Genomic DNA, 12,954 nt, shown 5'->3' on the forward strand with positions numbered 1-12,954 from the left:
GATTTATTTCTTACTATATTTTATTTGGTTCATTATATTTTCTATTATGCACTTTATTATCATATAATTGTTGAAATGCTTTTCTTTATTATTATTTTTGTCAAATAATTGTGAATTTGTTTAAAGTATACACTTGTGATCATAAGATTTGCCGTCCTTATGCTTTTGTTTACAAATGAGTATTTATTTCAAGTAATTTTTGTGAATGAGATAAAATTTCCTTAGGTGATTCTTTTTATAGGTATTTAAGATACCACATTATTAATTTTTCTTCTAATAGATATTTATTTGTACCATAAGTGTTATGCTTTTGCTCTAGACATGTTGTTAGGGAGGAAAAATTATGGTGCCAACCTCTTATTTTAATTAATGGAGGTGACCTGTTCAGAATTAGAAATGCAATTATCATGGACGACAATGAATACATCAGCAAGAGAGCCAAATCTATTTTTAATTAAAAATCTCACGATCCTATTCCTTTTTTTTTTTTTTCCGAACTTTTTACAGCATTTTGATTCCACTTAACATCAAATCCAATAGCAAAATTAGATGGTTCAATTAATCCATCGAGAAAAATCACTACCACGCAAGAAATATTTGAGCAATACAAATCAAATAAACCAAACCTCGACTGTATAAAATAAATAAATGCAGTGGAAAACCTCCATTGGACAAAGCTTATACACACATATATTAACAACTTCTGAAACGAAGAAAAAACACTAAAACTAGCAATATTCCCTCTCCTGTAAACCCAGAGCACCCTTCAAAATTCAATCTCCTTGATCTCAGAACTTTTTGGGTACCCCTTAAAACTCCAATTTCACAAATAATGTAGCACAAACAACCCTAAATTTCAACCTCAAGAACCCCATAATCTCTTGGATCCTCTCATTTTCTGAGTCGGCAACTGGGTACTCTCGGATCAACTCGTCCATCTGTTTGATGCTCTTATGGACCCTAGCAGAGAATCAGGTTGGGTCAATTCGAGCTGCGGATGTCCAAACATCGATGCAACTGCGGTAAAACCCTAGGTCCTCCCTAGTTTCAAACCCTAGTTTGAGGCCTACTTGTCTTCCTTCTTCTTTTCCAGAAGACAAACCATCTTTGTAGCCGTCGTCGAACGCTTCGTGAAGATGGGTTTGCTCGAGATACAGAGAAGTGTCGAAAAGGTCATCAGTTGAGTCGTGGAGTTTATGTTGGGAGTCCATGGAAGATTGAAGAAAAGGAAAGTACCTGCTCTGTTGAAGCGTTCGGCTGGGGAAGAAACAGCCCTCGTTCTCTCCCTTTGCTCCACGATCCTATTCCTGCTAGTTTATTCTCTGCCTATAAATATCTATGAGGACAGAAATTAATAATGAGGTATCTCAAATACTATAGAAAGAATTACAAAGGTAAGAAATCTTATCTCATTCACAAAAATAACTTGAAACAATTACTTATTTGTAAACAAAAGTAGAAGGATGGTGGATCTCATCAAGGGTATACTTTAAATAAATTCACAATTATTTGATAATAATAATAAAGAAAAATATTTCAACAATTATTTAATAATAATGTGCATAATAGAAAATATAATGAACCAAATAAAATATAGTAAGAAATAAATCACAAACTTACTTATTTCCTATATCTCCCATACCAAAGAGAAAGCTTGCAATATAAAACAAGCGAAAAAATAATTTTTAATCATTTTTTGGGTAAAATGAAAAGATATAATGCAATCATTAGACGTATCATATGAGCCCACTACAAAATTAATACTATGGAAGCAAACATTAATAAAATTTCTTATAATTAAGACTTGATTGCTACAAAATTTAAATAAATATAAACAACCTAAGAAAAATATTTTTACAAAGAATAAAACAAATAATGCATTAGGGTAAGAACATCTCTAGGGAAAAACATTGTATTGTGTAAATAATGATAGAAAAAATATCAATCTACCAATTTAATTTTCTATAACTTTTAATACATAAAAAAATTAATAAAATTACCCAATTTATCACTTGACTTTTTCATATTTTTCATTCAAATAGCAATGCATTTCCATCCTAACTTTTACAAAGTAGGGAGCATGCGTAAGTGTAACAACCCGAATTTAAAATGGAATTTAGATAATAAAGAGGGAGGAAAAATGGAAACAAGAACAGACGGGAAGCTACCAAGCTTCGTCGACGAACACAGGGTTTCGTCAACGAAGGCTTTAAGGATTTCGTCGACGAACACAAGACTTCGTCGACGAAGAAATACCGAGAGGGGTTTTGGTGCCAACGGAATTTCATCAACGAAGACTGAATTTCGTCGACGAAATTAGTGAGAATTCGTCGATGAAGGATGTGGCTCGTCGACAAAATTCCCTGTCTATATATATGAAAATTTTGATTTTTAACTTCATTTTTAAGCTTCCTCTCCATCTCTCTCCCCCCTTCGGCTCTCTCTCTCTCTCTCTCTCTCTCATCATTTTTGGGCTAGTTTTACACCGGATTGACGATTCAAAATCACCACGACGCTTCTGAGGGAGTTCTCTCCAAATCTGTCGGAGCGGATCGCTAGTGAAAGTAATAGTTATAGGAAATGATGTACGCATGAAAATACTAAAGTTTAATACTGAGAATTTTCAGTTTTAGGGTATTAAGCAGGAAACCCCACAGGGGTTAGGCTAAGATATTCTAGAGGCTTTTTCAGTAGTCAGGTAAGGGAACAAACTAAAGTTGTTATTTTCCATGCAAATTATTATTAATTATGAGTAAATTTATTTTCAGAAAAGCATATGCTATATTTGTTTATCACATATGAAATGTATGTTTGGAAAATACTGCTATTATGATTAAAATGTATATGTATGTATGAAATGCCAGAAATGATGATTTTAGAATATGAAGTATGACTTTAAACGGCACATGTGTGGCATGGACATTATTTTATGTGAAGTGAATCATGATATGAATGATTTTACGAGCAAAACATATTTTCAGGTATATTGAAAAGACGAGTTATGCTATATTGAGTTTGATGAATATATGATAAATGAGTTATTTTCAGAATGTAAATACCTGAAACGATTTTGGCGCGAGGCCACATTTATGTTATAGGCACAAGGCCGTATTTATGTTATCGGCGCGAGACCGTATTTACGATTTTGGTGCGAGGCTGTATTTACGATTTTGGCATGAGACCGTATTTACTATGATTTCGGCACGAGGCCTTATGTATGATTTCGGCGCAAGGCCGTATTTATAAAATGTTCGGCACGAGGCCGTATTTATGAAATTATGTACTATGTGTTATCAGAACCCGGATGTTAGTTTAGTTAAGTTCAGGAGCTCGGTACCGTAGCTTATAGATTAGATTAGTGCTAACCATCCCACGAGGGGATGGGAGATGGATAGTCGATGTGGCTTTCAATAGAATGTGGACGTCCACCTGACAGTCTGGACTAAGGTGTGGCGGGCTCATCGTACTTACAGACATATTTGATTCGGCAATGGTCGGCCAGCCATTGTCAGGTCTCGCCTTCGGGCTGCATAACCCGTCATGGGGGGTAATACATGACACCAGCTAACTATTCATTCTGAGTGTATTTTCAGTATTACAGTTATAACAAATGTTCATGTATGTTATGTTTTATTAATAAATATGTAAGTTTATGAGAATATAGTACTTTATGATGAATGTTTACTGATACACGAAATGTACTGTATATGTATAATTGCATTAAATGTTCATGCTGTTATACAACTGTATTTAGTTTATTTTCCCTTACTGAAAAATGTCTCACCTCCGAATATTAAATGATTTTCAGGAAATCCAGAGAGACCGACGAGTCAGGGCCGCCGTTGAGTGGGTTTAGCTTCCCTACTAGAAGGGTAAGCGTTGAATTAGGATGAGGAGATTTTTGTTATACGATCCTAGTGTTATTTTGACTTTTGGAAGATTGTAAATAAATATAATATTTTAGAAATGTGAATAACTCTGGTATTATGTTTCATGGTTGGATGATTAAGATTTTATTTTACTGCTGCTTAGGTTTCCGCTGTGATTGACGAGTATCCTCGTTACCCACGGGTTCGAGTTGACCATTTCATTTATTATGTTATATTTTATATTAAGAAATTGAAATCGTTACAGTAAGGGCTTACTAAGAAACTCAAAACTAGGAGTAGTTTCCCAACAAAACATTACGATGAACAGTGGTTTATTGTTCCTTTCACAATCGTGCTATGCTGTGCAGCTAGTACACAGGCGAGAATGAACAAAGAGATTTTCAATTGACTTAAGAGGTGATGCGGCGGTTTCAGCACAGGAATTGGTGTTTTTTAGTGCTGGGATGGGAGCTTGGGTTGTGGGTAGAAATTAGGGTTAGAATGCTGAACATTTTTTCATTACTTCTGTCGTTAGCACTGAAAAGACAAAAAAAAAAAAAAAGGGAATGGGAGCTTAAACTTAAAGTGATAAAGGGACTGGGATCCTTCGATGCAGTATCTAACAAAGCTTTAAGGAGAAGATTTAATAGCATATTGTTCCATAAGTAGGAAAAAACTCAATTACAAAAATATTTAACAAAGCTAAACTATTACAATAGTTTATACTAAAAGAAATTATTGAGAGGGAGAAACATTAAAAGCTTTTGTAAAAATATTTCTCTTTACTTTTTTTACCCTTTTAGTTTTTTATTTTCTTTTTAATATAACTAGTATCCACAAGGTAAAGAAACTTTTTCTTAAATCTCACGAGACAGGTTAGTAAGAATAACTAATAACAAATGTTATTCTACTAGTATTAGATTGGTGTAAGTATTTTAGATTTGTATTAGCTCGATGAGTTCTTTCTTCTGTGATGAACTACTAGCAACAGTCCTAAATTTTGTTTTTATGGACCAAGATAAACGAGAAAAAAAGATTCGACCGGAAGAGGATTGTACCATGAGAGAAGCAAGGAGGTCAGCCTCTTTCAAACATACAACATGAATTATCCATGTTATATCTGGAAAAACAATCAATCTTTATAGCTTTGTTCGATCCAAATAAAGCAAATCAATTTTTTTTTTCAATCATGTATTTTAAAAATCCTTTGTGCTTGAATTCAAAGTCGACCTACTAGGTTTGGGTTTTCTAATTTTGAGTTGGATTAGCTCATCTTTTTAAGCAGAATAGTACCATAATTCCATTTGAAATACATTTTCACTGTTTGAAGACCTAGAATTATGACCTTGATTTGAATGTATGCAAATTCAAATAATACAAACTTATATTAAATGAGAAATACATATTACAAGCAAAATCCCACTTCTTTTTTTCTCCTCTTCACCATGATTACAAATTATGATTTTGTAAGAAAGAGCAAAGGATTTTTCTTCTTTTCTTTTGTCAGGTAAAGGTTGCCTTCTCATTTTTCCCTCTCCAAGTTTGCTTCTTCTCTTTTTTCTTATAAAGTATGTCTCTCTCTTCTTGTACCTAATAAGTTTTTTTTTTTTTTTTTCTATTGTCTTATAAAGTATGTCTTTTTCTTTTATCTTATAAGTTATAAAGCCTATCCTCTTCTAACTTTCCTTTCTCATCTCTTCCTTTCTTTCTTGCCAAACAAATTTTACTAAAAATATATTTCCACAAAAACCATAAAATGAACAACATTTATTCATGTTTTAAGAACAAACATTGTTTGACAATCAATAAAATTCATATAAAAAATAAAATGTATTACTAGATAGATAACGAATAATAACTCTACAAGTCATCAAAAGGGTCATACCACAATTCCAACAATTGCATGAGCCCTAGAATCAACCCAAGGCAACTAAATTTCAAAACTCATGAGAGAGAGAGAGAGAGAGAGAGAGAGAGAGAGAGAGATGTGAAAAGAAAAAAGTGAGCATGCATATAAATTCATGGGCCAAGATTCCTTCACTTGAGAAACTGAAGAGACGTGAAAAGCATTCTCCACAAGCTTCGAAAACCAGAAATTTTGGGGAAAAAATCAGTATGCTCTTTCTACTTAGAATCAAAAATTCCAAGTTTTTTTTTTTTAAATAAAAATCAGGGTCACGAGGGCAGTTTCAACTCGAACTTGATTAAAATACGAGGACCAATGTCCACCTAAAACATATAATCAACAACAAATCTTTGCCACACATATACATCATAAATTGAAAACCTTGAGCAGAAACTGAGAAAAATAAACTAAACAAAATAAAACGAAAAAAATCGATAAAGCATCAAGAACAACAACACATAATCCAAAACCCTAACAAAACATATCATTAAAAATTGAATACCCTCCGATAGCACAAAAATTCCTTTCTTAAAAGGTCAAAAAATAGACGGAAAGCATATCCTGAAATTACCATTCCTCAACTTCCAAACAGAGGGTTATTCAGAATTATCCCCAAACTAATAGCGAATGAGAGAGAGAAAAGAAATCAAACGCAAAACTTACAGATTAGCAGGGCTGAAAAATAGATGAAGAAGCAAATCGAGATGCTGGAGTCTAGGGTTAGGTTTTGTGTGGGATTTGTGAAGAGAAAACAAGATCAACGCTTCCCAAAAGGAAGAGTTAGCTTCCTGCTTCAGGAAGGGGAAGGAGGTGGTTTTATTGAGGGGGCCGGTGCGGACTTCAAATCCTCATTAGAGAGGAATTAATAAAGGGGGTTCTATTTGTATGATATCCATATCGTAAACTTTGTAAATTTGCAGGCTTACCGAGCACACACACACAGAGACAAAGAGGTCAGTAAAGCCTACAGTTATTATTGAAATTAAGTACTTCAAAAGCCACTTTCTCATGACTCTTGTATTTTATCTCTTGCGGTCTGTTTTCAAAAGTGTTTTGTAAAATTTTACAAAAATATAAAAAATATTTCAACCCCATTTGAAATTTTGAAAATACTAAATGTTTCTTAGCCTCAACTTCCACTATGAATTCTTTTTCAGCTTGTCCTCTATGAGAAGAAATTTCTTTTAAAAAAAAATGCAATTGGTAAGATTTATAGCTAGAGAATAAACTAGTCAAAAAATTTACAAATTATTAAGGAGCATTTTAACAAGATTCCATTAATCAGATTATTGGAGAGTGGAGAGTGATCTGTGAAGCTAGGGTAGCATTGCTGGATTTGAGAGCTATGAGTGCTCCTTCACTTTTTCTCGACTCTATCTATTCATGAAAGTCATTAAGAATTTCACTTGTAAATCTCCCCCTCCCGACTTATAGGGACGACTCCACCAAACCGGCCAAAACTCGACACTTCACATGCTTGTCCCTAGACAACGCTTTTGTCATCATATCTGAACCATTATCATCAGTGTGAATTTTTTCAACCTGCAACACTTTCTTATCCAACACATCTCGAATCCAATGATATCTAACATCATAGTTTGACTTTTGAATGGAAAATAGAATTCTTACTTCAAAGAATGACTAACAATAAAAAACAACCTTCTTGTTCCATGCCTAACTCTTGTAAGAATCTCTTAACCAAAGCAATCGTTGCAGCTTCCGTAATGGCATAAATCGGCTTCGTGTAGAAGAGCAACCCACATTTCTGTAATTTAGATTGTCATGCCACGGCTTCCCCATGCAAGTCATCAAATAACCCGAAGTGGATTTTCTAGAATCAACATCCACGGCCATGTCAGCATTCGTGAATCCAGGAGCGTTTAGATTACTTTCCAGAGCACAAACCACCTTTGAAGTGCCTATCGGGGATCGAAGAATCCATTTTACCGCTAACCAATGCTCCTTTTCCTGGATTAGAGAGAAAACGACAAACAAACTCCAACAGCATAAGGCTAAATCCGATCTTGTGCAAATCATTGCATACATTAAGGAACCAATGGCCGAAGATTTAAGAAATTTTCTCATCTCTTCTTGTCTTTTTCACTGGGTAGGACTTTGTTTTGAACAAAACTTGAAGGTACTAGCAAGTGGGCAACCACCGGGTTTTGGCTTTATTCCATATTGAACTTTTAAGCACCTTTTTCAATGTAACTTTCTGTAAGACAACCAAATTTCCCTTGTTCTCTGATAACGAAACAACTTCTCAGGAAAAGAATGTGTTTGCTGGCCCCAAGTTTCATAGCAAAGATTACTAAACACCGCCCAACTCAATTTGTCAATCTTGGAGAAGTCATTGGTCCTATAATGAGCATATCATTCAACATAGAGTAAGAGAATAATATAGTACTCACGCAAATTTTTACAAATCACCCAATCATTCGAGGGGTTTTTGAGTAACCATGATCAATAATGAAGAATACGAATTTCTTGTAACATCTCCGTGGTTTCTTGCTTCAACCCAGTATAAACTTTCTTTAATTTGCACACTAAATTTCTTTCCCTTTTGTTTGAAGCCTTCGATTGTTCATGTAAATTTCATTTCCAGTCACCATGATAAGAAAGCGATTTTTGACACTCGTTGCTCAACTTTCTAAATTACCTATGCTGTCATGCCAAGAAAAACCCGACCGAATAGATGGACATTAAAAAACGGTGAGAATATTTCATCAAAGTCAATTCCCTTTTCTGACCAAAGTCTTTACACAAGCTATCCTTATCGAAAAATTTTTTCCATCATTTTTAATCCTAAAACACCCAATTTATTTTTTAAAGTTCTTCAGGGGAAGATTAATCAAATCATAAGTGGATTAGTCAAAACTAGGATTCTTTCCTCTTGCCATCGCCTCCTATCCATCACCTTTTTATTTTATGGTTCATGGCTTCTTCATAACTTTCGGGTTCCTTTGATTCGTTAGAGGAAATAGTCATTTGATGATTTATTTAGATGAAGGTCTGGCTCTCGTAAGACCTTATCATGTGAGTGCTTTGAACTTGTTTGCTTCCCCCTCATTTTCATCTTCAACATCCTTAGGAATTCATCATTCCAACATCTTCAAAGAGGTTGGAAAGAACCTCTTCCATATTTTAATGTGCCAAAGGTGAGAGGTAAGTTTAAAGTCAGCAAAATCATTCACATTAGATGTGATTGCTCAAAAGTGCCAAATCTTCAATGGTGATCTTCAAAACATACACCATTCGGCTTCTAACAATTTTCTGTCAACCGGCGATACCACCATCTATATCCAAATTCATCATGCCCTAGCCAAGAAAAAGAAAACTACATTGCATTGGTCTTGTCATCAAGGTTGATCTTTCACTTTTGAATGTGACAATATGAACGACAAAAAACCAAACACTTCAAGTGATCATTTAAGTGACCTCCTTACCTTTCCAAATTTTTTCAGAACTTCACAAGTAAAGAGTTGAAGGAGACACATTAATCAAGTCCACCGCGCTGTCCTCATTGCCTTCACCCAAATGATTTTTGGCAACTTGCATGAGAAGCATACTCTCATTCTCTCCAGTCATAGTGCAGTTCATACATTTCAACAATACCATTTTGTTGAGGGGTTGTCTTGACGGTCTTTTGATTTTAATTCTTTGCTTGTGGTTGTAACCAATATGCATCAATGGACCAATGTACTCTCCCACCATTAACTAGACACACTTTCACCTTCTTTACAGTCTCACTTATCACCTCTTTAAACCTGAAATGTTTTTAAACATATCTAAAACTTGATCTGTGTCTTCAAAGTGTAAGCCCAATACTTTTCTTGAACAAATACATCAATAAGGTAACCAAATAAAGTGCACCACCATGAGATTTAAACTTTCAAAGGACCACATACTTTTTGAATGTATCAAATTTTAAAACATTATTTTTTAGGAAACAAACTTGTACGAAAAGGAGCTAGGTTGCTTACAGACCAACAAGAACACAAGCTTTAAGAGACGTTACCTTTCATCCGGGTAGGAGCTTCTTTTTGAACAAAACTGCATTCCTTTTTCACTCATGTGCCCAAGACGATTATGTCACCAAATCGATTGGAAAAAGGACTTCAATTGCATTACAAAAACCATTACAATTTCACCTGTTATCATATAAAGTTGTACCGGTTTTCGTTTTGCCTTAGCACCACCAAATTACCCTTTGTGAGCTCCATTTTCCAGTACCAAAAAGGTTTCAAGCCCTTAATCATCAAGCTTTCCCGGTGTACAAATTAGTCGATATCGGGGCAAATGTCTAATTCTTTGAGCACCAATGATTTCCTCAAAGTTGTTCACAAAACAAAACATTTCCCATGCCACAATTTTTGACAAACCTTTCATTTCCCATTCGAACAAAATCCATTTGTGCAATTCCTTTGGAAATAAGAAGTGATGGAACTCTGGAGAAGTAACATGAAAGGACGGCTGGAATCTAACCCAATTAGTCTCTGACTTGTCAAAGAATGCAACTTTATCACAAACCAACCAGTGAGATCACCATCAGATTGCAAACTGCCGCTGTGTATTCATGCTTTTTCTCAAAAATTTTCTCTTTATTTTGCTCCTTAAATTTCAATTTTCTACACTCCCGCTTCATATGCCCCTTTTTATGACAATAGTGGCACTCAATATCTTTTTTTGAAACTGAACTGGACCGACCTCTTGATTTATCATTACGATGAGAATATCTGTTTTTACTTTTGCCTCTCCCCCGATTTTCTGTGACAAGTGCCTCTTAATGAGAAGAGCCAACTGATTTTCTTCTAATTGTATTCATTTTCAACAGTGCTAGTATTTGGTTCAAGTAACACTTTGCATCGGGAGCCAAATTAAACAGTCAAACCAAAATCTCCAAGTGTTCGGCAAAGAGCTAAGAAGCATTAAGGATAAAATCATCCTCAAAAATATTTTATCTGCAAGCTGATTGATATATTTTCCTCTCATGCAACTGGTCGTACTAAGACCACCATCTTTATATTTCAAATTCACCCATTTTTGGAAAAGAAATAATCTATGTTAGCCAACTTTCTAGCATAAAGACCCCTCAGTTTTCCAAATTATGTGTCGAAAGTTTCAATGAAACATAATGAAAAACACTATCCTCAATCCATGCTGGATAAAACACCCTGTTTTACTATTAAGTCAATTCCTCATATCATTCATGTCTTTAGGCCTTTCGGCTATTCACCTCAAAGGCCATCCAACTATTGTAAAATAAAGATCTTACATTTTTGCTTCCACTGATTTCCTGAAATCATACGATTCACATTTACCATCCAGATTTACACAAAATTAATGGTACAAATAAAACAGGCTAGATTCCAATTGTTGGGAAAAAATCTATATATAGGACAAATTCCTACAAGTACATAATAGCGTAATGCAAACAATATAAAAATTGAGCACAAGAATTTAAGTGGTTTCCTCAATGTTGAGGTACGTCAACGGGACACGGATGTTGGTCAGCAAATCCACTATACAACATAGGTTGTATAAAGTGGATAACAAAAGCATAAGCTTACAAATACACAAAGGTTAGTAAATGTAACAAGACGACACATTCTCACCAAAATATTCTGAACAAAACTCCCAAAAGAACCAACCAAAATAGCACAACCAGAATATCTCAATATGTTGTTAATAATACACAGTCGGAGTCCAAGAGTGAGGGCAGTAGCTTGCAGCCGCAACTTCTGGAGAAGAAAACTGGCAACCCTACAGTTGTGAGGAGCTGCTGTAGGCAGAAGGAGTGTTGCAGGCGTGAGGAAGCTTGTATTTGAAAAACTAAGTGGAGTCACGGCTAGCAGAAAGAAATGCAGATGAAACAAAAAAGGAGATGAAGGGGTAGCATGCTACCACTGCACGTGGGACCTTGAAGCCTAAATCAACAAATATGCTGCAGCTGTTTTCCTTTTTGGGAAGCCAACAACAATAAATAATGGTGCAGCTTTCAAGGCAAGGGCCCCACAAGGAGGGAAACCCAACAACAGGTACCAAACAACATGCACCTTCAACTTTGCTTGGGAAGATTTGAGAATCTGTAACCTGTCATCATGTGCAACTTTTTCAGTCAACTCAGCAAGATAAAATGGCACTTGTAGCACAACCATATGCAGCAATCAAAATGCACCGAACAATTTTGACGAGAGAAAGAGTCTTTCAAGAACTACCTGCTGCGTTTTTTACGGTAGGAATAGGAAAGGCGACTGTGCGCCGTGTACGATTTTGGGTGTGGAGTTTGCTTAACCTTATCTGAGATTTGGATTTCTTTAACTATTCTACTACTCTACAAAGCACAGAAGATAAGCATAAAAATAAGGAGAAGAAACTTACCAACGGATGAAGAAGAAGACATTCAAAGAGGTGGTTGCTGGAGCAGCTGTGAGAATGGAGAAGAGCAGGTCTACTGCGAGAATGGAGATTTTTCGTTGGCTAGGTACGCGAATCTGTTTTGTAGAGTAGACGTGGCGTCGGTCTGGGAAATTTGCGTTATGGAGGACGTACATTGGGGGAAATTTACAGGAAATTTTCGTAATCTGTTTATGGTTATAAAAATTAATTTTCTAGTGGCAATTTGTTTTCTCTCCCAGAAACGCCTATATATACTCTTCACTCTCGTCTCTCCTGCCATATTTAGGTCTTCTCCTTAGTATTCCAAGTTCTGTAACAAAACAATGGCTGCCAAGTTCTCCTGGACATCATCATCGAAATTTAACGCTGGTTTCTGCCGAACGCTAGGAAGGAGGCCACTGTAGGGGGAAAGGCAACTGGGTAGTCAGTGACAATTCGGTTAATTAAGCCGAATTCATCGAAAATTTGGATTTAATTATTTCCATTAACGAACTGATCTAACTGTGCCCCCCCCCCCCTCCCTTTTCCCCCCCCCCTCCCCCCCCCCCCTCCCCCCTCCCTTTTCTTTTTCCTCCCACAGAATTAAGAGATGGAACCGAACCTCACACCAATGACATTACAGTCCGGGTCATTGTAACTGATTTAAAACAAAATTTATTTAAAATTACATTATTAACCAAAGAATATAAATATAAATTTTACCCCAATTCTGAAGCTCCAGTTATTAATTTTGTATTTGGAAAAACTAGACTTATTCGCGTCTTTATACTTTTACTTAAT

At 35.4% G+C, this 12,954-nt stretch overlaps 1 protein-coding gene across 16 annotated transcripts in view; it reads right to left on the reverse strand.

The window, feature by feature from the left end:
• Positions 1-537: 537 nt before the first annotated feature.
• The window catches only part of LOC131146151 (uncharacterized), a 29,651-nt gene continuing 17,234 nt past the window's right edge, over positions 538-12,954 (reverse strand). For 8 of the 16 annotated variants that reach the window (XR_009134242.1, XR_009134243.1, XR_009134244.1 and 5 more), the window contains exon 6: positions 538-1,336. Coding sequence is in view for 3 of the 16 variants with exons in the window: in XM_058095518.1 (XP_057951501.1) it covers positions 11,450-11,557; positions 11,680-11,868 (297 nt within the window). In the remaining 13 variants the exon portion in view is untranslated. Of the gene's footprint in view, positions 1,337-11,289; positions 11,869-12,954 lie in introns of those variants that run through there. The other 8 variants (XR_009134246.1, XR_009134241.1, XR_009134240.1 and 5 more) reach the window with 5 other exon arrangements.

The sequence above is a fragment of the Malania oleifera genome, chromosome 13 (assembly GCF_029873635.1).
Source record: "Malania oleifera isolate guangnan ecotype guangnan chromosome 13, ASM2987363v1, whole genome shotgun sequence".
NCBI lineage: Eukaryota > Viridiplantae > Streptophyta > Magnoliopsida > Santalales > Ximeniaceae > Malania > Malania oleifera.